General features: G+C 52.2%; 2 protein-coding genes across 4 annotated transcripts in view; one reads left to right on the plus strand and one right to left on the minus strand.

Annotated features, from left to right (window-relative positions):
- The first annotated feature begins 5,751 nt into the window (after positions 1 to 5,751).
- Smox (spermine oxidase) overlaps positions 5,752 to 25,831 on the plus strand; it is a 34,505-nt gene continuing 14,425 nt past the window's right edge. The window contains exon 1 of one of the 3 annotated variants that reach the window (XM_052722438.1): positions 5,752 to 5,918. The gene's annotated coding sequence lies outside the window, so the exon portion shown is untranslated. The remainder of the gene's footprint in view (positions 5,919 to 25,831) is intronic. The other 2 variants (XM_052722437.1, XM_052722436.1) reach the window with 2 other exon arrangements.
- Adra1d (adrenoceptor alpha 1D) overlaps positions 23,498 to 25,831 on the minus strand; it is a 60,294-nt gene continuing 57,960 nt past the window's right edge. The window contains exon 3 of the mRNA XM_052722434.1: positions 23,498 to 24,361. Within this exon, the coding sequence (XP_052578394.1) occupies positions 24,193 to 24,361 (169 nt within the window). The 3' untranslated portion in view covers positions 23,498 to 24,192. The remainder of the gene's footprint in view (positions 24,362 to 25,831) is intronic.

Consider the following 25,831-nt stretch of genomic DNA (forward strand, 5'->3'; position numbering starts at 1 on the left):
CAGCTTCTGGTAGGCAACACCTAGACCTAGGAAAAGCCATAAGCTGACCCCACCCAGTGGGGCCTGCATCTAAGAGGATGTTCAATACCTGACATTCCAAACATTCCCTATACCCTAGACAAATGTCAGCCAATCAGGGTCCCGAACCCTGGAAATCCCCTCACCCCAACCTCTGTTATGATAAAAACCCCACCCTGCCTGAGCTCAGGGCTCTCTGCTCTCACTGCTGCGTTGGACAGAGAGCCCAAGCTCTGAGCTTGAAAATAAAGGCTCTCTGCTTTTACATATGGGATTCTGTCTTGGTTTCCATGGTGGTCTTTTTGGGGTCCCCGAGATCTGGGCATAACATACCTATATTCAGAGGGCCTAGTTCAGTCCCATGCAGGTTCTCCAGCCGTCAATCCAGAGTCTGTGAGCTCCCACTAGCTCAGGTCAGCTGGAGAGACAAATCTTAAACTGTCATGTCAGCCACCAAGTGACTCGGCTAAGTGCATGGTGCTGGCGCATGGCACTGGTGGCTGGCTCCAGACGGCAGGCAGCGACTGGTAGCTGTGCCTCTGTATGCTGAGCACCAGCCTGCTTGGGAGACTGCAGGACTAGGAAGCCACATCTGGCTCCTTGTCCAGAACTTTTTTTAGTTTTCTCAGACCCTATGTTTGAATATTCGAGCCTCCACATTGGATGCCATATGTAGACGGATTTTTCTTTGGGCTGCCAGCTCACAAAAAACCGACATGGAGACTTATTAATTATGAAAGTTTGGTTTTAGATTAGGTTTGTTTTTAACTAGCTCTTATAACTTAAATTAATCCATTTACATTAATCTACGTTCTATCACGTGGCATTACCTCTCTTCCATCTTACACCTCCTGTTTCCTTTCTGTATCTCCTGGCATCTCTTCTCTTCTTCCCAGAGTCCTCTCTGTCTCTGGAAGTCCTGCTTAGCCTCTTTCTAGCTATCGGCTGCTCAGCTTTTTATTACACCAATCACAGCAATCCATTTTCACAAAGTGTATAAATATCCTACAATACATCTTATTTTCAAAGGAGCCTGGGAAAGAGAGGTTCTGGCTTTGAAGTAGGGGTGTGGAGAAGGATTTGTGTCTTGGGAAGTTCCTCAAACATAGACAAATATTCCAAAAGTACCGGCACCTTATGCCTTCATCCTCTGGCTGGGGTCCTTTTGTTTTACCCAGATAGAAATCATGAATAAGGGCTTCCACCTGTGATCTTTGGCAGCTTTTGTATCCCCCAGTGTTTGACAACAATAGGTAAAGCCAAGGTAGGAGCCACAGTAGGTGGTGCTCTATAGTGTTACAGTGCTCTCGCCAGCCCAGGGCATTGGGGACCTTCTGCTTTGCATGTATTGTGATGGTTATTGTGCTTGGTTGTCAACTTGACTATATCTGGAAAAAAAAAAACCCAAAATAGAGGGCACACCTGTGAGCATGAAGTAAGACAATCTACTTCTAATCTGGATGTTTGAGGTGGGGAGACACATCTTTAATCCAGATCTTTAATTTAGGTCTAATGTAGGCCACACCTTCTGCCAGAAACCTATATAAGGACATGGAAGAAGGAAGCTCTTGCTCTTTGCCTGCTTGTCCTTGCCTTACTGGCAAGTCCATTCCTTCACTGGCATTGGAGCCTGCTTCTTCTGGATTCCAGCATATCTAGAAGACCAGCTGAGACATCCAGTCTTATGGACTGAGCAGCTACTGGTTTCTTGGACTTTCTGTTCATAGCCAGTCATTATTGGATTAGCTGGACTGCAGCCTGTAAGTCATTCTAATAAATACCATATATATCTATATATCTACATCTATATCTATATGAGAGAGAGAGAGAGAGAGAGAGAGAGAGAGAGAGAGAGAGAGAGAGAGAGAATTGATTCTCTAAATTCTGTTACTCTAGAAAAACCTGACTAATACAAGTATATAGCTCTTGGGTAGGATTAGAAGTTGGGATTTCCTAGTCCTTGACAGCAGCCAGTGTTACAGCTTCTGAGCCGCGGGTGTCTTAAAGGCCAGATGGTCCTCCAGCAGTCTTCGGTGACCAGGTTTGCAGTTTCTCTTCCCAAGCTCCTTACAGCCTTCTATGCTTCAGCCTCAGGTTTCCATTCTGTCTACTCTGATCACACCCCGTGTTCCTGCTCTGGCCCTTCTCTAAAGCTGCTAATGTACCTCTTCTTCAGCTGTCAAGCAGCTAACCGCTCGGTCACTCTGCAGCCTGGCCTGCAGATGGCTGAGCTGCCACTACTCCAGAGTTTCTGCCTCTTATGGTCTCTACTGCTTCTTTTAGCCCCCACTGAAAGCAGACAAAGCCACTTGAGAGAAGCCTCTTACTGAGTTTAATGTTGCAACAGGGGTGGAGGCGGCCCAGGAGGGTGTCTCTCAGCTGATGTATCAAGAACTAAATCCGTCTAGGTAGGAAAGGAGCATTTGGACCAATCACAGCATGTCTCATGTACAAACGATGGTTTGTGTTTGTACCAACGATACACCTAACATACAGAAACGGACATTTGTGTTTACAGGTCTAGTATAGGTCGTGGCAGTCCCTCTGCTAGGCCACTAGGGGAAGTGTGCTCCCTCTGTCCTGGGTGGAGATGATTGTGGGATCATCTGAGTTCATTTGGGCTTCAGAGAGCAAAGAGTCTGCTGCAAACTGAAACAGTCTTGCCTGGCTTTGTGCCTTCAGGAGCCAGAAGAACCAGGGCAATCTTTGTGTCCATGGAGAGTTCCAAACAGCTGTAACTGGCCCAAGGGTGGTCCAGTTGGATGTCTGACTGGCAGGCTTTTGCTCAAAGAAATCAAGAATCCAATAAAGATAGAATCCAATAGCTTCTATTTAGGGAGCAAAATCTCCACATTCCTCAACACTTTTGCTTACCGACAAGAACATAATCACCAGTAGAACTTCAATAAGGACTTAAAAACTTATCACTAATAGTGATTTTGTTTTTCAAGACAGATTTCTCTGTGTAGCCTAGCTGTCTTGGAACTTGCTCTGTAGACCAGGCAGGCCTCGAACTCGGCTATCTGCCTGCCTCTGCCTCCTGAGTGCTGGGATTATAGGCATGTGCCACCATGCCCAGCTAGTAATAGCAATTTAAAAACAGAGTTTTAACAATGCTTAATACCTGCCCAGGAACAGGTGGATTTTTCTTACCTGTCTCATTTGGAACATGTATCTTTAATGACTTTTGGAGGGGAACTTGCCGCGTGCTTGGCATACACAGCTCTGGGCCTGTTCACCTTCTGCTAGTAAACAGGGCCCTACAATTCTTCTTCTTCTTCACTCTATCCATATGGCTTAGAGTAGATGGATTGACTCCAGGCATCACCTCAGTAACTGCCTTGGGATGACATGGGAACCAACTGTTTTACTGAAAGGAAAGAGGGTGTGGCCTGTGAGGAAGGAGCCCAGAGCTGCTGACAACAGGTTCTCACTGTAAGGAGCAGGTAGGGATAGGAAGACCAAGTCTGGGTCTTTATTTATTTATTTGGGTCTTTGCATACTGCTGGGCTTTTCCGTTACACAAGTAAATAAATCCCCCGTTTATTTGCTCAAAAGCCATTTGAGTAGTTTCCTACCCGATGAGACTAGATTAGTATTTTTATTTACCCCCACTCTTTGGAGCAGGTACTACATATTAAGCCCATTTTACAGCTGAGGGAACTGAAACAAGATAACTTGCCCAAGACCAAGTAACTACCCAGAGGCAGAATTCACTCAAGGGCTTGAGCCCTTAAAGCCACCCATAACCATAACCATTCTGCTCTTTGGTGGAGGGTGAAGGGGTCACGGAGGAGAGGATGATGTCTACCTGAGTTTAACCCCAGGAGGACCTGGCGTTTAGGAGAGTGGGAAGAGGGACTTTGAGCTTGGTTGTAGCTAGAGTTTTCCTGCCTGGCCCACAGTCAGGACAAATCTCTCTCACCTGCCAGTCCCACAGCCGTTCAGACCCAACCAAGTAAACACAGAGACTTATATTGGTTACAAACTGTATGGCCGTGGCAGGCTTCTTGCTAACTGTTCTTACAGCTTAAATTAATCCATTTCTATAAATCTATACCTTGCCACGTGGCTCGTGGCTTACCGGCATCTTCACATGCTGTTTGTAGTGGCAGCTGGCAGTGTCTCTCTGCCTCAGCCTTCCACTTCCCAGCTTTATTCTCCTCCTTGTCCCGCCTACACTTCCTGCCTAGCCAATGGCCAATCAGTGTTTTATTTATTGACTAATCAGCAACACATTTGCCATACAGAACATCCCACAGCACTTGGTCAATGACAAGACCTTTCCGAGTGAGAAGAAACTCCATGTGAAATGGACTTGCCCCCATTGAAGTTGGGTCCTAGGTGGTCCCCTCTGTCAGGGAATGTAAGAGCTCATTCCTGCAGGGCCACGTCGGCTCTCTGGGCCTCTTTTAGAGATTGGACCCAGAGCCTTGGATACGTTGAACAGTGTTCTTCTGCTGAGCTACACCCCTACTCCTTGTTCCTTTGAGGCAGGCTTGTGTAGCTCGGCCTGGCCTTGAAGTTGGTGTGTAGCCAAGGCTAGCCTTGAACTCTGTAACCCTCCTGACTTGGCCTCCAGAGGCTGGGGTCACACATATTTGTCACCACATCCTGTTTCTCTCCTGGCTGAACCTATAGTGACCTGTGCTCAGCCTTGGCCTGTTCCAGGTTGAAATCAGGGGAGGGTATCCTCCTGAGACACAGCCCAAAGTAGGGGCTTTGCCGCCACCAGGGGCTTGTATTCCCTTGGATCCAGTGCTGACCTGGTGTATTACCAATAAAACATGAAAAACTGAATAGGGGTACAGAGATGAATACATGACTTTCTTTCTCTTTTTTTAGAGGGAGGGGGTTGTTCAAGACAGGGTTTCTCTGTGTAGCCCTGGCTGTCCTGGAACTCACTCCGTAGTCCAAGCTGGCCTTGAATTTAGAGATTCGCCTGCTTCTACTTCCCGGGTACAGGGATTAAGCAGCGTTCTCAACCTGTGGGTTGTGACCCCTTTGGGGGTCGCATATCAGATACTGCATATCAAATATTTACATCATGATTCATAACAGTAGCAAAATTACAGTTATGAAGCAGCAACGAAATAATTTTATGGTTGGGGTCAACACAACGTTAGGAACAGTATTAAAGGGTTGCAGCGTTAGGAAGGTTGAGAACAATTGGATTAAAGGCATATGCCACCACTGCCCCGCTAACAAATAATTTCTAAGCAATTACAATTTTTTTTTAAAGAAAAAAGTGCCACTTAATATTGACTTTAGCTTTTATTAAAAGTTTGGGGTTTTTTTTTTTTTTTTTTTACAGGGAAATACACTTTCTAAAAGGGCCACTTCAGACCATGGCCCCGGCAGTGAGGGGACTGGTTGGGATGTGAGTGTTCTTTCCCTTTCGCCTTAGGTTCCGGGTTGACGTGGACACCCAACCGAGACCTGAGTGAGTGGAGGCAGCGCAGAAGGAGAGGGGCTCTCTTCCCTTTCGAAAGGGCGGCTCCTGGGTGTGGGTAAACTGAGGCGGGCGCGCTCTTACAGTGCCGGAAGACCTCGTCGGCTTCGCAGGGCGGGGCAGCGCAGGGCTGGCTCTGTTCCTAGGCAGATGGGTGGGTGAGGCGTCCCATTTGCGAGATAGGGGAGCGCAGGTGGCTGTGTCGCCGGCGGCTCCAGGCCGGGTGGCCTCGGGCTCCCCGCCCCCGGTGGGCGGGTCCGGGGCGGAGCGCACAGGCGGGGTGGGCCGGGGACGCGAGGCGGAGCGGGGCCCCCGCACAGGCCGCGGCGGCTGGCTCGGCCCTACGGTCCCGGCGGCGGCTGCAGGAGGAAGCCCGGCGGCTGCGGAGGAGGGGAGGCGGAGAGGCCGAGGCCGCTCGCAAAGACGCTCCCCGGCTCCGCAGGGAAAGGTACGGCGCGGCCTCCCCGGCCCGGGCGCGGGTAGCCACGGTGCCGCGCAGGCGAGGGGCTCCCGACGGAGGCCGGCGGCGGGCGGTGGGCAGAGGCAGCTGCCCCGGACGGCTGCGACCCCGGGGTCTGGGCCGCATCCCCCGGGCGCCCCGCACGGCGGCGCAGACAAAGCCGGCTAGACACTCGGGCGGCCCGGAGGGTGCGCGCTGGGGAGCCGGGGGAGCGCAGCTCGCGGCGGCGGCGGCGGCGGCGGCGGCGGCGGCGGCGGCGGCGGCGGGGGCCCGGAGTCCGCGGGTCTCTTTGGGACAGAGCGAGAGGAATGGGGATCAGCTCTCCCGAGGGCCGTCCCGGGGCTCGCAGTCTGCCCCAGGCTTGGCGGGAGCCAGGCTCACGAAGGGTAGGGCGAGTTGGAGCTGTCGCTTCGCCGGGAAGGGGTGCGGAGGCCGGCTGTCGGCCTGGGGGTGGCGCGCCTGTGGAGCAGGTGAGCAGCGGTCGCGGACCTCTCGGATCTTGCACCAGGAGCAAGCACGTGCCCACAGGTTGTTCGAGGAACCGACTGGTAGTGGCACAGCATGGCCCCGCCTGGGGTCCGCTTGGCCGAGCTTGGGGGTGGGGGGGAAACAGCAGGTGCTGAGTGGAGGTCAGCGAGGCTGGGGGTAAATGGAGGGTCAAGAAGGTGTGTATATGGCCCTCTTATTTGCGTTCTGCGACCTCTTACAGAGGAAGGGATATTACAGTGCCTGAAGGGCCATGCTTCCTCATAGGCTCCTGGGCCCTGTGACCATTCCCATATGCGTCCCCGGGGTTTCTTACCCACAGGTTATGAGAACAGGCTTATGTCCTCCCTCTCCTTTCCACAGTCTCCCTTATTAACCTTGAATCTCACCCCCTTGAAGGCAGGGACCCAATTCCCGTTACAGTGTATCTTCCTCTGAAGTTCTGTCCTTAGCAGCGTCCGTAAGAGGCACCCAGGGTCTCTAGTGACTGGCCATTCTAGCAGGCTTTGCCCACCTTGCAGGTCTCCTAAAAGCTCTGTCCCAGAGTGGTATCCTTCTCCGTGCCCTCCAGTTCCTCCCTCTTGCCTGTCTGCCTTAGCCTGCTTTCTTGGAACCACTTCACTTAGCTCTTAAATGTTGGAGGGCTCCAGGGCTCTGTTCTCATCACCTCCTTTCCTGACTCCCTTCTAATGAGACATCATCCCCTGTTCACTTTCTACCCCAGTTTTCATCCCTTCTTTTTCTTTTTTTTTTTTTTTTTTTGTTTTTTTGAGACAGAGTTTCTTTGTGCAGCTTTGGAGCCTTTCCTGGAACTCACTCTGTAGTCCAGGCTGGCCTTGAACTCACAGAGATCCACCTGCCTCTGCCTCCCAAGTGCTGGGATTAAATGCATGTGCCACCACCGCCCGGCTTCATTCCTTCTTAAGATTAACAACAACAAAAACAATTTATGAACACAAAGATCTCTTTTTTTGATTTATTTTATGTGCATTGGTATTTTGCTTGCATGTGAGGGTGTCTGATCCCTTGGAACTGGAGTTACAGACAGTTATAAGCTGCCATGTGGGTGCTGGGAACTGAACCCCAGGTCCTCTGGAAGATCAGCCAGTGCTCTTAACCGCTGAGCCGCCTCTCCAGCCCTGAACACAAAGACCTTAAGTGTTTCGTGCTTGTCATTTTGAATGGCAGAGTTTGTCTCTGGCCCCAGCTGGGTCCCATCACCCTTCTGATTGCTTGTCCTGTCCGGCTTGACAGCAGACTAATGTGAATGAAGCAGGATCCCGAGCACTGGGGACAGGAGCCTCCCAGGTCCTGCCACCTGAAAATGGTTGGTAATCTACCCATCTTTTAGGATAGGCAGCATGGACTCCTTTCTACCCACCCCTCACAGCCAGTCCCAGAACACTTGGCTCTTTTTCCGCAGAGCCCATCTAGGATCTGTTCTCCATGCTCTGAATCTGTTGCTCTCACCTCAGGCTACTGCCCCATGCCACGCCGCCCTTCGAGTCTTCCCAAATACTACAGCAGCCTCTCCAGTGCCTCCACTTATCTTCTTTGCATCTTTTTATTAAACAGAGCGGCAAGAATAACATAGAACATTCTGATCAGAGCATTTTGTTCCTTGATGGCTTATTACACTTGCATGAAATCTCAAAACCTTCCCATGGCCCAGCTGGCCCTCTGTCACGTGGCCACCGATGATCTCCCAGCCTTATTTGACTCTTGTCACCGTTCTGCTCTCCCTGGCAGACACATTGAGTCACCTCTGTCCTTTCAACACCCCGAGCCTTTCCCTGGCCCAGAGACTTTGCTTGTGATGCCTTCCTTGACTTGAAGATGACTGTCCAGTGCTTTTTACTGGACATGCTTTGCTTACATTTTTTTAGTTCTAAATTTAAGTATTCCTTCCCCAGATACCATCCTAGCCTGTGTCGAGGGCCCCTCCTCTACGTGTGATTCACCGTAGAACTTGCTTTACTTTCTTCATTTTATGTTTAAGAGTTCATAACCCCTTGTTACAGTTGTCTGGACATCGTTCGCCTTCTTAAGGGCTACAACCTTGACTGGTGGGCCCATTGCAGGTCTCCTAAAAGCTCTGTCCCTTGACAAGTTGGCCCATTGCTGTATCTGAAGCATCTTGCTCGGTGCCCTGTAGGTAACACTCAGGAAATCTCGAGCCGTAAAGGTGAGGTTCGGCTAGGCAGAAAGACTTGGGTATTACAGTGAGCACGGGAGACTCCTGTAGCCTTAAGTGATCCTGAAGAGTTTTGTTTCCACAAAAGCAGTTGTGCAAATTGCTGCAAGAATGTGAGCCAGCAAGTAGGATGTGAAAAGGGGAAGCTGAGAAGATAGGGGTACCTTGAGGTCAGTCCTGTCTAACAAGGGGAGACCAGGCATGTGGGGATCACTGTCGGTCGGTTGCAGCTAAATGATTTCCTTTGCTTTCTTGGCTAGAAATCAAGGTGTACGTGTGTTTAGACTGTGACTATGCAGAATGTAGGAAGCAGGGTCTCTAATTCAGGACATGGAGACAGCCTGGGATTTAGTTCAGCCTACTCCCTTGGGTGGCTTTTGCATGTTCCAACCCAGGGGGCCAGGCAGTTGAGAGAAAGAATAAGCTGGAGTTGGGGGTGTGTCTTTTTATGAAGCCTCATCTTGCTATCCACAGCTTTCCAGTTTGTACAGAACAGTCAGTGGAGTGTTGAATCATGGGGCTAGTATTTCAGAGTAGAGGGGGAGAGCCAGGGACCTCTGATATGGAAGGACGGAGAGCTGGGATCTTGACAGGGGAATCCAGGATAGATCCAAATGTCATACTGTGAGTCAAGTGCTGGAGTTAGGAGCTACCAGTTCGTATCTGGGGTGAGGCTGGCATGGCTAGGAAATGCCATGGACTGGCATAGGTGGGAGCAAAGACAGCACCTGAGTAGAGGAAATCTGGCCAAGGGCAAGTGGTAAGAATAGGTCCTAGTGTGCTCATTGGGCACTAGGTGTTGTTTTAAGGACTCAGCCGATGGATTCCTTTACTGCCCTCAGCACCTTACATGGTTGCCTTCTCTTCCATTTTATCGAGGGCAGGCTGGAGGTCCAGTACACAACCAATAGTGGCAGCGTGAGGCCTGAACCCAAACCATCTGACTCTGGAAGCCTGGCCACTTCTCCCTTGCCTCTTAGATTTGGGCCAGTGGAGGGCTTCTTAACACACAAGGGCCTTTCCTGCCTTGCACGGGTGCCCGATACCCTTGCCAAGGTGGGCTGCCAAGATTCTCTGCTTCTGGCCTCACTGTCTCTTCTGGGATGAATTGGGGTTCATGCACACTGATATCAGGGTTCTGCCGGGGGCGGGGTTGTGCTTCGAGTCTAAGCACTAATTGGAATGTCACCTCGTAGTTTATGTCCCTGTCACTGCTTCTGTGAATTTCCCCTCCCTGGAGAGGACAAAGCTCAATGGGGGTCCACAGACAAGCTAGCCTCTTCGTGATCCTGCCTAGAACAGTGAGGAGGTGCTTCAAGCTTGACTCTTGGGATCCCAGCTGGGCTCTGAGGTGGGCTGGATAGGATGTGAGTACAGAGCCAAGGGATAGAGAAGAGGGACTGGAGGTGCATTGGCCTCTCTCTGCCTTTCTGTAAAATGGGATGAGAGAGACTTTTTCTTTGCCCCCCCCGGAGGTGGTAGAGGTTGGCAGTTCTGTGGGGGCTACATTCTTATGAGGGTCTTTCTAAGAGGTGCCTGAGACCCAGGCCAGGGCAGCTGTGCCTGTGAGCCTTTTCCAGGGACACCTCCAGACACATGACCACCTCTAGGGCCCTGGCTGGCTGAGGAGGGGCTGCTGACCACACAGGGGTACTGTTTATTATAAATTCTGAGCCCCAGAGCTTAGGGGATCTGTTCTTCCACTTGGGCAGCTCCTCCATCTCCTCCCAAGAAGAGAAAGTAGGATCGTTGGACATTCTCTTCTGCATTTGGGGAAACTGAGGCACACAGCAAGCACATTGCTGTAGTTGTCAGGAGGTTCATGGAGGAGGCCTGTCTATGCCTGCATCCTAGTTTGCTGAGTTGAATTGGAGGCTAGTGCAGAGCCTGAGCTGGACCCTAGGTCTCCTTAGATGTCATTGGTACCTGGAATCTCCTGCACCCAGCCTGGTGTTCAGAGGCAGCTGGGACAAAGGGTGTGGTCCTCACTGTTCAGGAAATCAAAGAGAGCTGGCAGTACCAGGTGCACTTCAGAGAGGCTTCCTGGAAGCAGCTGTGCCGTTGAGAGTGTCCTGAAGCCCTCAGAGGACTGGTGGCATTCCCAGCGTGGAAAAGGAGGTCAAGCCTGGGGAGGTGGGGTGAAGCCAGGCTGGGAAAAAGCTTGATTGCCCAGCTGCAGAATCTGGACTTATACCAGGCCCCAGGGAACCACCGAAGGTTATAGGTCATGGCTGTCACAATATGATTAGAGCTGTGGTTTTAAAAATGCTTCTCAAACTTGAGCGCAGACATCTCACCTGTTCGGCTAACTAAAATGCAGGTCAGTCTCGTCTGATTCAGTGGGTCCAGAGTGAGGCCTGGGAATCCGCATTTCCCCCCTTTCCTTTCCTTTTCTGTCTAGCTTTTCTTTTCTTCTTTCTTTCTTTCTTTCTTTCTTTCTTTCTTTCTTTCTTTCTTTCTTTCTTTCTCTCTCTCTCTCTCTCTCTCTCTCTCTCTCTCTCTCTCTCCCTCCCTCCCTCCCTCCCTCCCTCCTTCCCTCCCTCCCTTCCTTCCTTTCTTTCTTTCTTTTTTTTTTTCTGACAGGTTCTCACTATGTAGCTGTTCTGGAACTCCCTAGGTAGACCAGGCTGGCCTCCAACTCACAAAGACCCTCCTGCCTCTGCCTCCAGGGGGCTGGGATTAAAGGTATGCACCATGCCTGGTTGAGGCTGCATTTTTAAGAGCACAGGCCTTGCAGAATTGCTACTCCACTGGCCACTGTCTACGCAGTGAATTTAGACCCGTGTTCTATATGACAGGCTCAGTTTAGATGGGACCTATAGCAGGTACTCTCAGTCCCTAGTGGGTTGTTTTGGCAGAGTTCAGGGAGCAACCTCTGTGGGCAAAGGAGCTGATGGGGTGGGGAGTGTAGAAAGGATTCAGTAAGATAGTAGGAGAGGACGCTGTGGGTGGCCTGCTCGGAAGTGGGGCTAGATGAGGGACCTATGGGTGCTTGAGTCTCAGATGCTGGCATCACAGGCCTGATTTCTTGGAGCTCCAAGACCACAACGGGGTGTCTGGGGTGACTGGGCCTTACACAGGGTGACGTGTAGATGACAGGCAGGACACCTTATCTCTGCCTGCAGCCTAGTCTGGTGGGGGCGCCAATCTGGGGTGAGCACCCTTCCTTTAGCCAGGGCGGAGCGAGAGATTGGGGCTGCAGCTGGCTTCAGCTCCAGCACAGCGGTGACACTTCTGACAAGCCCGCTGTCTTCCTGGAGCGTGCCCTCTCCTTCCTTTTGGCCCTGGGGGAGTCCCTGCTGCTGCTATTGATGGTCACATGAACGAGGCTGTGGCTGCCCTGGTTGCCTCCCCAGTGTATTTGGGAGTCAGGGCCTGGGCTGAACCCACTACAGGCAAGTGTCCGCTCCCTTTTGTCACCTCAGTTTCCTTGTCTGTGAACAGAGAGGTTCTGTTCCCCTATGGAGTGATGTCACAGAGTTTGTTGGGTGGGGCTCTGTGTATTTCCAGAGTAGGAGCTTAATATACCTAACTTCTGGTTTACCATTAAAAGTTGTGTGCTCATGATGCAGTAGAGTGAGTAATTGGTGTGGAAACTGTCTGGCTTGCCTAGGGCTCTCCCAAGGCTTCTTGCTCTCCTGGCTTAGCATAGCTTAGAGTCGGTTGAGGTCCCATTAGATGCTGGCACCAAGCATGCACTCACCACTCTCGGGCAAAAGGTGGGAAGACAGACAGTGAAGGTGAACGCCACCCTGTGCCAGAGGGGCTGGCAGGACTGGGGTTGGTCTGCTTTTAGCTTGAGTTCTACAGGTGTTCTACCAACTCTTCAGAGGAGGGTACAGGCAAGCCTGTCTCCCCATTTTGCCAAGTCTTCCTGAGGGGTGAGGGGGTACTATTCTCAGGGACTGCTGTAAGCCTCCTTAGGGAATAGGAAACAAATGAGAGAAGAAATTGGCAGGTCCGCTCTGCTGCCCTGTTGGGAGGGTCAAGCTGTGTTTATGAAAATTGAGGTCCAGACAAGTTATATAGGAAAGAAAGAGGATCTTATGTTTCTCAAGCTTATTTTGCTAAGGAAATAATGTGTTTTTAAAGATTTCCTACTATCTTACTGAGCAGGAAAATACCCCTTGGGAATGGCTGTTGTGGAAGAATGCTGCTCACTGGGAACCGCAAACATGGATGGTGGATGGGCTCAGAAGCGCTCAGGAGGAAAGGAAGGGTTGAGGGCTAGTTTCCTGAGAGAGGTAGGCTTGATGGGACAAGCACACTTAGACAGTCGTGGACACAAAGGGCTTTGCAGAGGGAGGGATAGGCTAGATGGATCCCGGGCCCAGAGTTGGTCTTGGGCTCTGGTGGTCTCTGTTCTCTTCATTGGGTGGGTGATTGACTGACCCAGAAGGTCTAATCTGATGCCCAGGACTTCACGGTCGCAGGCTCGGACCTTCTGATTCTGGGAGGGACTTCGGCCAGTGTCACACTGTCCTGCCACTTCCTTGATGTACACCTCTCTCACCCTCTCATTCAGGAGTTACCTGAGCAGGTTATGATCTCTGGGCAAGAAGCTGACCCTCCCTGTGACTCAGTTTCTTATTTATGCCACGGGGATAATATATACAGCCACGGGGGCTGTATGACGTGGAGCACCAGTTTGAAGTTTTCACTCGTGTGATTAACAAATGGATGGAAGCATTGTCTCCAGGAAGGACCCAGGGAAGGGCCTACCCTAGATAAGAGCGGCATAGAGGCCAGCAGAGACACCCCCAGGGCTGGGGTGGAGTCCTGCTGGACTAGTGCCTTGCTTAGGAGAAGGAAGAGTGGGGGGTTAGGGCAGCGGGAACTGGCTTCAGGAGCAGCGCCCAGTGGGGCGAGGAAGTAGGGGAGGGGTAAGACATCACAGGCTTGGTCCTGGGGGTCAGAGGAGCCCTGTGAGAGAACAGTGGCCACGCAGGACATGGTCTTAACTGCATGTAATCCAAGTAGTAGGAAGCACCCAAGAGTTTCAGGATGGGTTATATAGTGAGACCCGATCTCAAAACTTAAACCAAAGCAAACAAAAAAATAGCAGCAACAATAAACAAGAAAAAGTAAGAGACGAGTAGGAACCTGTCTTAATTACTTAGGCCCCGAGGAGCCAAGTGATCAGGACAGTGATGAGTGAGAAACATGGCGGTGTACACAGTGAAGAGGTGGGGTACAGCACCCCAGTATCTGTGCCCCTTCATGGCTCAAAGCGTGGGGAGTGGTTGGGTTGCTTATGTGACTCTTAGCCTCAGAGTCTATCATTCTGCAAAATATTAGGACCTTCTCAGAGTGGGTGTGGTCAGCACAGGACGGAGAGGAGGTGGTGTTCTGGGGTGCCTGCCCCCCACCTTCCTGTGACTGGTGGGGACAGTCTGAGCTCCCCACCCTTCCCCTGCACATCTGCAGTGTGAAGACTCTTTGTTCAGCAGCTCAGGTGGGGAGACAGGGTGTGGCCTCCCAGCAGTCCTAGAGGAGGGCCAGACCTAGAGGTGCTGACAAGCTGGTGCCTCTGCTGTGGGCCCACTGGGGAATCTGGGAAGAGGATGATCCGTGGGGCCTCTCACCAGCCTCAGCCCAGTCCTGTGGTATATTGTGTCCTTTGCCCTTGCTCTTGAACAGGCTGGAGCCCTGGGTTCTCTGTAAGTCCGGGGTTAGAGGACCAGGGTTGGAGGTTGAAGAAAAGCCTCGCATGTAGGCATAGCTGGGTGGCCTGGTGTGGGGTCTAACACCCCAGCCGTTCAGTCCTCTGCCTTCGTAGGGAAGCGTGTTAAGGCCAGTATGGTTAAGACTGGAGAAGCCTCACTTGGAAGTGAGTTGGGATTTATTAGAAAACAAAGCAAAGAGCCTAGTCACCCCTGCCAGCTATGAGCTAGTTCCTGCCCCCGCCCCCATGCTGAGACCCCGGCTACTGTCACGTTTCACAGAAAGGGGACACTGGTCAAACCCAGGTTCTGCACCACCTGCCTTGATACTCTCTCCTCATCCGGTAGCCCCCTCAGAACCTGCACCCAAGCCTTCAGCTGTGCCCACCCCCACTCTGCCTGTCTGCTTGCTGTCTTGATGCGGGGGCTGAGGGTACTGTCCCTGGAAGGCTAGTGAAATCCTAGACTCCAAGTCAAATAGAGTTTAGGATAATGCTGTCAGGAGACACCGAGGATGGCCTGCAGGCACACACCCTGAAGAATGTGTAAAAAGAGTTTTCATTATTCAGTACTCAGGACTCTCACTCTCCTTAACTTTGGTAAATTAACATAAAACCATACATAATGCAGAACTTTGTGAGTTAGACTGGAAAGCGTTTGGCGTTCAGAGAGTCGCTTTGGGATGGGCAGCGAATGTGACCCTCATCGAAGTTAAAGAGTGCGCTCACAGAATGGCTTAGTGTCTCACAGAACGGCTTTCATGACCTTTCTGAGCCTCGGATCTCACTTCTGTAATATGGAGGCATCGCTGTGAGGACTAGGCCTTCCGCAGGAAGGTGTTTAGCGCTGCACTCTGTGCCTTCAAACTTGCTCCATAAAAAATAGTGACAATGGCAGAATGCTTTGAGAGACCTTTGACTTCAAAAGTAGGGAGTTACCGAGTCTCTTTGAACTTCACAAGAAGCCTCCAAGGTATGTCTGGTGTATAAACTCAGTGTGTCAGCTCCCCAGGTGTTTTATGGGCTACGTCACAGGCCCTAGACCCAGCTGTGGCCTTTGCTGGGAACACCATTGGCTTTGCAGACTGCTCGCTTGGGTATGGGTTGTGCTTCCTGCATGGATAGTGTGAAGAGCCCTTCGGTGGCTGGTCTCCTGCACTTGTTAGCACCCTAAAGTCACCAGGAGGGGGAAGTCTTGGGCTAGACAGAGGAGTGGCTGACCGTCTAGTGGGGCTCATGGATTGTCACTCTTGGCGGTTCCATTTGACCTGGGAAAGCAACATTGTCGTATCCTGTACCCCGTTAGGGCAGGAGGAGCCAGTGTGAAGGGTTGAGTCTGACAGTGTTTGCTTGGCAAGCCTAAGCCAGCGCCTGGGGCGGGGAGACTAGAGGGGTCTGTAGCCTCCTCCGCCAAGCACCCAAGCCAAGAGGCAGGTGGCCTCCTAGTGACAGCCCCAGGTTTTGGCTGTGCAACTGGGGTGAGCTGCCAGGCTTTGAGGTGACTCTTCCCAGCCCCAAGTGTCTGGCATAATGTGTACGGTGTCAGTCTGTGGAGCAGGGTAGGACAAGAGAAGTGCCCCCAAGCCTGGGACTGCTGCCCTGGTGGGGGTGCCAGAGTAAAGACTGAGCAGAGGCTGACCCTGCTGCGGCCTCCATCTGCACTCTTCAGCCTTCTTCACCTGTTCCCTCATCTGTTCAGCGGGTGGGCAGGATGCTTGGGAGCATGAGGGATGTAGTGAATGGAAAGCCCAGCCCAGAGCTTGGTACAGAACTGGAAAATCAAACAGCAGTCTGTCTGTCTGCTCTGGTGTTCTTCTGTTGTTGGACTGGGGGGGGTTCTTTTGTTAATGCAAATGCTTTTTGAGATCGTGTACCTCGGCTTTGTTATTTGTGCTGTAATGGGGGGACCTTTGAGTGGTAGTTTTGCTAGAAAGGAGTTTATTGAAGACAAGGACTCCCTCCTTGCAAATGCTCCCCAGATCCAGCAGACCTTAGACATCTCTGCCCTTGTGGGGCTGAAGGGTTCCTTTGCATGCAAGGAGCACAAGTCTCATGCTGGGTGAAGTGGAGGCTCTGTGACCCAGGAGAGAGGACAGGCTTGCTGGAGGACCCCCACCCCCCACCGGGTCTACTGTCAGGCACAGTTGGGCTTTGTGCAGAGTCACGAGGGCCACTGAGGGATGGTGGGGCGCGGGGGGGGGGGGGGCGGGGGAAGCGGAGCTGAGTGGCTGAGCTGTGTTCACAGCCTCAGTTCTTGCAAGTGGTTTTGAAAGAGCCAGCCGAAAGTGCTGACTGTGCTGCTCTGCTTCGCCTAGAGCTGTGGCCAGTGTGTGGGAAGGGAGAGGAGAGAAGCCCATGGGGAAGCCACTCCTTCGTCGGCCAGCTGACACCTCCTAGGTGCCCGTCTTTCAGTAGTCACCAAGGGTAGATCTCTGTTGCAGCTGGCCCTGGGCGTGATGACTCACATCCGGGGTGGATTGGCCTGTGTCTGCAGGTGATGCTGGGTGCATTTGCCTCTTGATGTAGGTGGTGCCTCGTCAGTGCGGGTGATGCCCGGTGCAGTTCTACTGTGTCTGGGGGGTGTGCTAGGGGCTGTGACCTGCAGAAGCCTGTTCACCTCTGGTGATGACCCTGGCAGGAGAACAGAGCCCAGGCTTCACCCCTCACCCCCTGGGGCCTGCATCATGGTATTTGGTCTTGGGTAGGTTTTGATCTTTCCCACACCCTAGACTTAGCATGAGGGGTAAAAGGGTCAGCTAGATGACAAAGAACTAGTCTGGGTTTATCCCAGCTGTGTCATGACTGGCCGCTGAAGTCACGCTTGTGACTTGAGCCTTGCCTTGGCTCCACATCCTGCCTCTTTGTAAGTTCCGGGAGGTCCACACAGCATTCTCACTTCCTCTGAGCCAGTGCCTTCCCTGTCCCCCACCCCAACTTCTTTCTTTGTGGCTCTCGTGAGCTCTGACCTATCAGGTTCTTAAGGGGGCAGCTCTGGCTTTTCTGTATTCCTGGTGCCCAGGGCTGCCACAGAGTAGCACTCATTAAAACCTGCTCAATGAATAAAAGGTTTGTCCCTACCACCCGGCTCTGGTTCAACGTGGATTTCTCTCACGCTTTGTGTATGCTGTCCGGTCTCTTCAGATCTGCCCAGCCCAGGCCTAGAATGCCCCCGTGATTTAGTAAGAAACTCACATCCTACCCATGTGCCCTGTGCCTACCCAGACTCCACGCCACTGGGACATGCATGGCCTGTGGAGACTGGGATGCCTGTATGCTGTTGGTTGTGTGACTCCTTCCCTTTGGAGGAGAAGGTGGGATGCATCCTCCCTGCTCCTGCTGAGATGTCTATTCCCAACTCTTTGGGCATGGCAGGAAGGTGAGGTGAATGCCTCTGGGACCTGGGACTTCAGGGCTCAGCAGGAGACCTTTGGTAGGGAGGACGGGGTGTAGGCGGGGTGGGGTGGGAGCACCTTGATCTCATGTGGCGTGTTATTCTCATCAGCTGTGCCTCTAAGCACCACCGTCTGGGACCGGAACTGACTCCTTCCCAGACTGTATTAGGTTCCACAATCAGGATCTTAGCTCCCTGTTGTACCTTTGAGTTACCCAGCTGTGAGCCTCAGGGCTGTCCTGTCTCTATAATTTGATGCTCTGAGGAACAGGGTCAAATGCAGTACCAGGCAAGGCTGCATCTTGTGGGAGACAAAACATGCAAAAGTAGATCTCACTGACTATTTCTGACTGGGAGCATAGGACCCAGACCAGGGCACGTGTGATGGCTGTTCCCACTTCAGGGACGAGAAAAGTCTTTTCAAGCTTGTTCAGTTAGACCCCAGCCCTGTGTCCTGGGGTCTCTCCTGCAAGGGGAAGAGTTTCTGCAGAGGCTGCAGAGGAAGGGGAAGAAGATGTGGGTGAGTATGATGGTAAGGACACGCACGGCTTGAGGTGTATTCAGACCTGGACTGCAGAGGACTTTGGAAGCCAGTGACAGCATAAAGGGGGACTTTGGCCACGATCTGGCCTCAGCTTCGTCAGCCTCCTCCTCCGATACAGCATCAGTTCCCTGCAGTCTCTGCAGCTGGAGCCTGCACCTGAAATAACTTCACAGAGGAGTCTAATGCTTGGGCTCCATTCCATAGAGTCTGACTTAAATGAGGTGGTGTGAGTGTAGGTGTTTGTAGACGTCTCCTGGGGAATGTGATGTACCTGTCAGTGGGCCTGGTTTCTAGTTCTGCTTTTCAGAAAGGAGGGGATGGAGCTCCTGAGTGACGGAGGTGTTACCCGGGGATCTCCCTCCCCCTCAAGGCTTCCTGGATAGGAAACTGAAGATTATTATCTATTTCTGGGCAATAAATTACCTCAACGCTAGTAGTTTTAAAACAGTGAAATCATCACTTGTAGCTCATCTGTGAGTCAGGAATGGGGATGCAGTTGAGCTGTTCTGCAATATCCTCTTAGCTGCAGAGGTCAGGTGAAGCGGAGAGGGCTATGCTAGGGTGTGGGTACCGGAAGGGGCTCTTGGGAGGCAGTGCTCATGCATTCTGGCCTGGTAGGTCCAAGCACCAGCAGCAGGTGGGATATGGGCTGACCCTTCTCTGCTAACATGTTCTCTGTCTTACCACAAGACAATGGGAATGTCTCCATGGGGTGGGTAGCTCTGTCAGGCTTCACATTCCTGCTTTGAAATTACTTAATGTGAGATTACTTAAAAGGCCGGTGACCCTTCCTGGGTGGGCTTCTTCCTCCAAGCTCCACCTACATCTTTTCACCTGGTTCAGTCTTCTCTTTGGTGACTCCCACTATGTACAGGTGGGGGCCTGTGGGAGAATAAAGAAATATGCTGCTATGTGTGCTCGGCTCTAGGCCTCTGTGTGCATTGTCACATAACCCATTTTACTGATGAGGTCCCCTGTCTTAGGCTTCTGTTGCTGTGATAAAACACTGACCAAAAATTAACCTGAGGAAGAGAGGGTTTATTTGGCTTACATGTTCTGAGTTACAGTCCATGGAAGAAAGCCAAGGAAGGAACTGTAGGCAGGAGCTGTGCAGAGGCCATGGAGGGATGCTGCTTACTGGCTTGCTTCTCATGCTTGCTCAGCCTGCTTTCTTACAGAACCCAGGACCACTTGTCTAGGGATAGGACCACAATGGGCTGGGCCCTCCCCTCCCACATCCTTAATCAAGAAAATGCCTTACAGACTTGCCTATAGGCAAGGTTCCTCTTCACAGACAACTCTAGCTTGTGTCAAGTTAACAAAAATCCAAAAGCCAACTAACCTGTCACCCCCCCAGTAAGTGATGGAAATTCAAATTACTGACGTTGAGAAGTTGGTGATCACGTCTCAGGACATCCGTGAAGACTGTGGTGCTAAAGTTGTCTTGTAGGAGGGGACTATTTGTGCTTGTAAGTGAGAAAGAGAGCTCTTTCCTTGGCGATCCCCCAGCTAGACTTCTTATTGGGTCAGCCCGTTCAGGGCGCTATAAAGTGCCTTATGTCTGTTCTGCTTTGCAGTGTAGCAGGAAATTGAGTCTAGCCCAGGGTGCTCACCCCTCCCAGTGTACCGCCCACTCCCACCCACTCCTTCCATGAGAGAGGTGTGTGTGTGTGTGTGTGTGTGTGTGTGTGTGTGTGTGTGTGTGTGTTGCCAGTCAAGGGCTGCCAAGAGTGCTGGCTCCCCTCCTCTACTCTGAAACAGGGACACAAGCAGCTTTTTGAAGTTGTCCTTTTCAGAACTACATTTTGAGGGAAGAGAGGTGCATAACAAAGGCACAGTGCTTGGAGAGAAGCCAGGCACCAGGAGGAAGCTAGGGCCTTGGTTGTCATCAGGGCTGCTGGTGGTCTGGGAAATGAGGTCCCTCTACTGTTTCCCTGTTGTGGACTTGGAGTCGCCTAATGACCATGGAATCGGGGAAGGGTGGTCAGGCAGTCAGGGCTGAGGGGCTCAGACCCAGTCGAGATTGGGCTGGGAGTCAAGTTGTGGGCATTTGATTGACACCAGGGTCAGGGTTCCGTTGGGTTGGGGCCACGGCTGATGCTGGGCTCTGAGCTAAGACAAAACTTTGGGTTCCTTTACATGTAGTGGAGCTTTGGGATCTTGGAGGGTGACTCCACCCTCTCTAACAGTCCTTTGGGGACCCTCCTCCCTTGACCTTTCTTGTGAGGTAGCACTTACAGGTGGCCACACGTCTGTTCTGTGCTTGTGCCCTTCTCCCAGCAGTCCACAGGCAGGTAGACAACCCCCCCCCCCCCAGCACACACACACACACACACACACACACACACACACACACACACACACACACACAATACCCGACAGAGAAGCTTGAAGACGGGGAGGTGTCTGATGGGACTGAGCCACGTGACCCCAGGAAGTGGGAGCATATGTGATGCTCTTGGGGTGAGTTCAGAAGTGTTGGCCAAGTGGGGCCTAGAGAAAGGCAGGCCCCTAGCCTAGGGATTACTTAGCAAGCAAGTAGGCTGCAGAGTTGGACTGCCCTGTTCTGCCCAGTGTTCACACCTCTATTCCTGCTATTCCTGTCCATTGGCCTGGCCCTTCTGGTTTGGTGGTGCTGCGCAGTGTACTCATTGTGGCCTGGGCAAGAAGGCTGGGAAGGGTCTGGCTGGGAGGCTGGGGCAGCCTGCCCCCGACTGGAGGGTGGGAGGAGGCTCGCACAGACACAGAGCCCTTTGTTTGCCAGCACAGCAAGGCAGCTGGTGTGGGATTTCTGGGAGGGTTTTTTCCCCCCTTTCTTTCTTTTTTTACCTTAGAAGAATAATTGCATTGTCTAGGGGGTCTCAAGACTCCAAATCCCTCTGCAGACCTGCGGGACAGCCCAAAGATGTTCTCCTGGACCAGTCTGTCTCCCCCTGCCCCCCACTTCCTTCCTTCTCCCTTTCTTCCTGCTAGAAGCTTGGAAAGAGTATCCCTATAGGGAAGATGAAACTGTTACTGCCCCAGGCCACTAGTCCTACCTGTTGGGAGAGAGTCATGAGGTCCCCAGGGCTGGTTGAGGAGGGGCCGGGTACTCTGTCTCCTGCAGTTGAGGGAAGGTAGCCTGAGTCCTGGGTAGGAGGATGCTGGTTAGAAGCAATGACCTAGTTTGGAGGGCTTCAGCTGGTGTGGTCCTAGACTCTAAAGGAGATGAAGGGAGGAGAAGACTGGTGACCTTGGAGCCTTACTCTTCTGCAGGCAGCAGATGAAGAAATCCAGACTGAGGTGACCTGAGGGAAGAACAGCATCCCAGGCACCCTAGGGAGTAACTTGTGTTCAGAGGGTCCAGGATGGGTAGAGTGTTTTTTGTGTCTTTGAAAGGTTGGGAGGCGTTCGCTGGTGGAATCGTATTTTCGGCAGTAACTACAGCTGGGGAGCAGTGGCCTGTGGATGAGTGTGAGAGGCAGAGTTGGCCCCGGTGTTGAAGAGCAAGGGGTGTCTACACTGGCTGGGCTGCTGACCATGCTCACTTGCTGGAGAACTACCAGTCCAGCCTGGAATCTGGCCTTGCTCAGCCACAGGGAGGCTGCAGCCTCAGTCCTGAGATACCAGGCAGTAAGAGGTCCCTAGTGAGACATTTGTGCTCTGGGAGCCATTTGATGGCTGTTGTATTTAAGAGCCAGTATGTGGGGCCTGCAGTTCACAGTCGCTTTGGGAAATGATGGCACAGCTCCTAAGTCCCAATGAGGACTGTGCGGGTTAGAACCAGAGGCAGCTGTTCTGATGTTTGGCAAGGAAAAAGTTTCCCTTGGGCCATTAGGTGGGCTGGGGAAGCCCAAGGCTTTGTAGTTTGGGATTTATGTTGTGTGTGGAGGGGAGTATCTTGGAGAACTGAGGCCAGCAGCACCAGAGGATAAAGGGCTTTCTGTGTTTGGTGTGGAGTAGACACTCAAAATGAGTTGCTGCATTGTATTCTCTGGTCATATTACTGAGGTCCAGCCAGTCATCCTTTAAAGCAGTGGTTCTCAACCTGTGGGTTGTGACCCCCAGGGTTGCCAAATGACTCTTTCACAGGGGTCACCTAAGACTATCAGAAAATACAGATATTTACATTTCAATTCATAACAGTAGTAAAATTACAGTTATGAATTAGCAACGAAAATAATTTTATGATTGGGGGTCACTACAACATGAGGAACTGTATTAAAGGGTCACAGCATTAGGGAGGTCGAGAACCGCTGATTTAGAGGGTGATTTAGAGACTGAGACTGGGTACAGGTGAGACTCAAGAGGGAGGAAGCCGGAGGGTCCCTGAGAACGTTGCAGGTAGAGGCCATAGTGTTTGGGTTGTAGGAGTGATCATGGCTTGACACAATGGATAAAGGGGGTCTTCTTCCAAGGACACCTACAGCTCTGACCCTGGGCTGTTGAGGGATGAGTCCAGGAAGATGTGTGCTGCCTTCGTTGAGTTCTGGGCATTTCTGGGAGGGGCTCAGCAGGATGGTGTGGAGGTGGTGCTGGCACTGGGCAGCAGTAGGAAGCTGTGGCCTGTGGCCAGGGAAGTGGTGTCAGGAGGCCACGGGGTGTTTTGAAGGGGGGCACTTATGCTCTGGCTGACTTGATTTCTTGAAGCTTTGGGGCTTGGCCTGCTTGGGGACATGGATGCTGGGCAGGAAGCCCTAGACCCCCACCCCGCTTTACCATGGAGGCCAGAGCAAGAAGGCCAGTGTCTATTGTTCTGTGTCTCCTCAGCTCCTCCTCCTCCTCCACCGCCTGGCTGAGGCAGCACTTTCCCTTCATTCCTTTATCTGTGGGCAAGTACAGGGCGTTCTGTTCTCCTGTGCATACAGACCAAGGCGGGAGAGGACAGCGGGCACGCACCAAGGGCCATTTCAATGGTTCTTCCCCAATAAGATGGTGTCTGTCTCTCTGTCTCTGTCTGTCTCTCTCTGTCTCTGTCTCTCTCTCTCTTTCTCAAAGCTACAAAACCCCCCAAAATCCCAGAGGGGAAAAATGATAGGAACTAACAGGAAACAAGACAACAGCCGCAGCCTGTTCCATTGGGCCACCACAGCAGACTTTCTGGACATGCCGTCCCGTCTCGTAGTTTTCAGCCGGACCTTGGGGGATGGACACGGGGTGTCAAGGGGGCCGTGGTAGACGACGTTGCTCTGCTTTCTGTGGCTATGTGTGTGGTGCCTCTGGCTCCTTGTGGGTGACAAGGGTGGATGGAACTGACCTGGGACAAGGCTTCTGGAAGACCACGACTGTGGGTTTAGCTGTGAAGGTGAGTTAGTGGTGCACGGGACCCACAGGGCCTCGGCTTTCCTGCGCCGTGTCCACCTGATGATGCCCATGCTCAAGGTCTCTGAGATTTGGTGTTGGGGGCTGAGGACTATTTCTGTAGTCATCTTTAAGATGGCCTGTGGTCCATTCCAGAATCCTTTCATAATGTACCTATAGCAACTGATCCTTCAGTGTGGGGTCCTTAAATGCTGACAGTCTGTGACAGCCGAATACTATTTGACTGTCACAACAGTGTTGTGAGGGGCTGCCAGCCAAGCCTAGGAGAAGAAAGGTCAGCTGGACTTCTGGTTTTTTGAGATGGTGCCTTAGCGATAAGCAGGACACTCCGGTTTTTGTTTTTTCTTTTTTTTTTTTTTTTTGGTAATGTTTTGCCTTATAGCCCAGGCTAGCTTGAACCTCATGGTCTTCTTGCCTTAGCCTTCACGGTACTAGAATTACAGGTGTGTGTGGCCGCAGTCAGTGTGGGAACTCCAGTTTAATCCCTGTTACACCTGCTCAGCACAGTAGCATTTCAAGATGTGGCTCCACCAGTAAGCTTTACAAACACTGCCGCCTTCCCACCCTTGGGGTGCCCCTGGGGCAGGGGTGACGGAAAGGGGAATCCCCACTCTTGTTGCAGAGGATGGGTTGGGGCACGGAGCGGTGTCACGTCTCACCCGATGCCCGAACACCCTGGCGTCATTACAGCTGACGCAGGCCCTCCACAGCGCGCCGCGTATTTACTAGCTTGTCACAGCAGCGGCGGCGGCGGCGGCGGCGGTGGCTGGCAGACTTCCGGTGGCATCGCAGCTGACCCTGCCAGCGCGTGCAATCTGCCACATCCTCACCTCTAAATTTAGTGCTCAGGAACCTGGGCGAGAGCAGAGGGGAAGGGAGGGAGAGAGTCCAGCCAGCCCTGCTTGGCATGTTCCCTGGAGGGTGGGGACCGAGGAGAAGGGGAAGAGGGTAGGGGAGGAGGAGGCAGGAAAGGCCTGCGCCCACCTCATCCTCTGGCAAAGCTAGGATTGCCTGAGAGGGAGTCTGGGCCTCGAGCGCCACCTGCCTGCAGCCTAGGAAACCTGGTCTACCTGACTTGGCCAGTCTGAGTCTGGGAGTGGGGTAGGAGGTGCCATAGGGGAGGGAGCATTTCTTTCTGGGCCCAGGCATCATACGGAATAAGTTGGGGAGAAGCAGCCTCTTAGCCTGAGCATATTTAGGAAAAACAAAACAAAACACCAAGCCATACTTACTTTGCTGAACCTCCAAGTGTTCGAGAACAATGTCCCAAGGAAAATGGAAACCTCAGCTGGAAGTTGGCATGTCTTGACATGCTGTGTAACCTCCAATCAGATCAAGGTAGATCTGTTCCCTCCCTGCAGGAAGCCCACTCCTGCCCTTCTCTCTCCCTCTCCCTCTCCCTTAATCCCCTCATCAGATTGCTTGCCTCTCCCTGAACTTTATATAAATGGACCTGTACAGTATGTGCTGCCGCTGGGTATCTGGCCTCTGGCTCAGTCTCATGTCTGTGGAGGGCACAGCAGCTTGGCTCTGTAGTTGCTGAGTATGGCATGGGACGAGGGCAGTGTGTAGCTCATGCATCTGTTCCCATTGCCTTTGGGTTCTTTCTGGATTTAGTCAGTGGGATAAAGGTATAAATTTCTTTGACATGTCTATGTGGTGGGATGTGCCCTGCATCTCTGGTGGATTCTTAAAAGTGGATTACTGTGTCTGGGAAAGGTCATGTTTGCTTCATGGGTGTGGGTGACAGGGTTTTATTTGCTTCTTGGTTGTTGCCCAGTAGCTTTCATCCACCTGCATTTATTTCTTGCTGGGTCTTGGTACTATTAAATTCTGCAACATCTGCGCCTCAAACCTTAGCCAAGACAACTGGACTTTTCAAGTCGCTTGAGTTAGGGAATGTAAGAGATGGGAAATGAGCTGAATATCTCCTACATGGTGGTCCTCAGATACCTCCACACCACCCCACTCGTTCTGGGAATAGAGGACTAGTGTATTCCAGCCGTGGGTCACCTCCTTTCTCCCCTGTGTTACCAGCTGCCCAAAGTCTGGCGTCTTTAAGTAAGCTGGCAGAGCATAACTGTCAATTTGATGTCTGGCCTCTGGTGCTGTGGGTCTTCACAGTTCAGTGTTTCCTGGGTTCATTGCTCTTTTGTGGTGACTGGGGGGCTGGGTGGATGGGAAAAGGACCTACCCAGAATAGCAAGGCTTGTTGGACACCAGCGCTTTCTAGAGGAGTGGGGAGGTGAAGACTGTCTCTCCCACCACATCGCCACCTCACCAGGACTCAGAAGGCCAACAGAAAGGCAAGGAGGCGAAAGGT

Source organism: Peromyscus californicus, unplaced genomic scaffold, assembly GCF_007827085.1.
Source record: "Peromyscus californicus insignis strain IS unplaced genomic scaffold, ASM782708v3 Scaffold_7__1_contigs__length_154581171, whole genome shotgun sequence".
Lineage (NCBI taxonomy): Eukaryota > Metazoa > Chordata > Mammalia > Rodentia > Cricetidae > Peromyscus > Peromyscus californicus.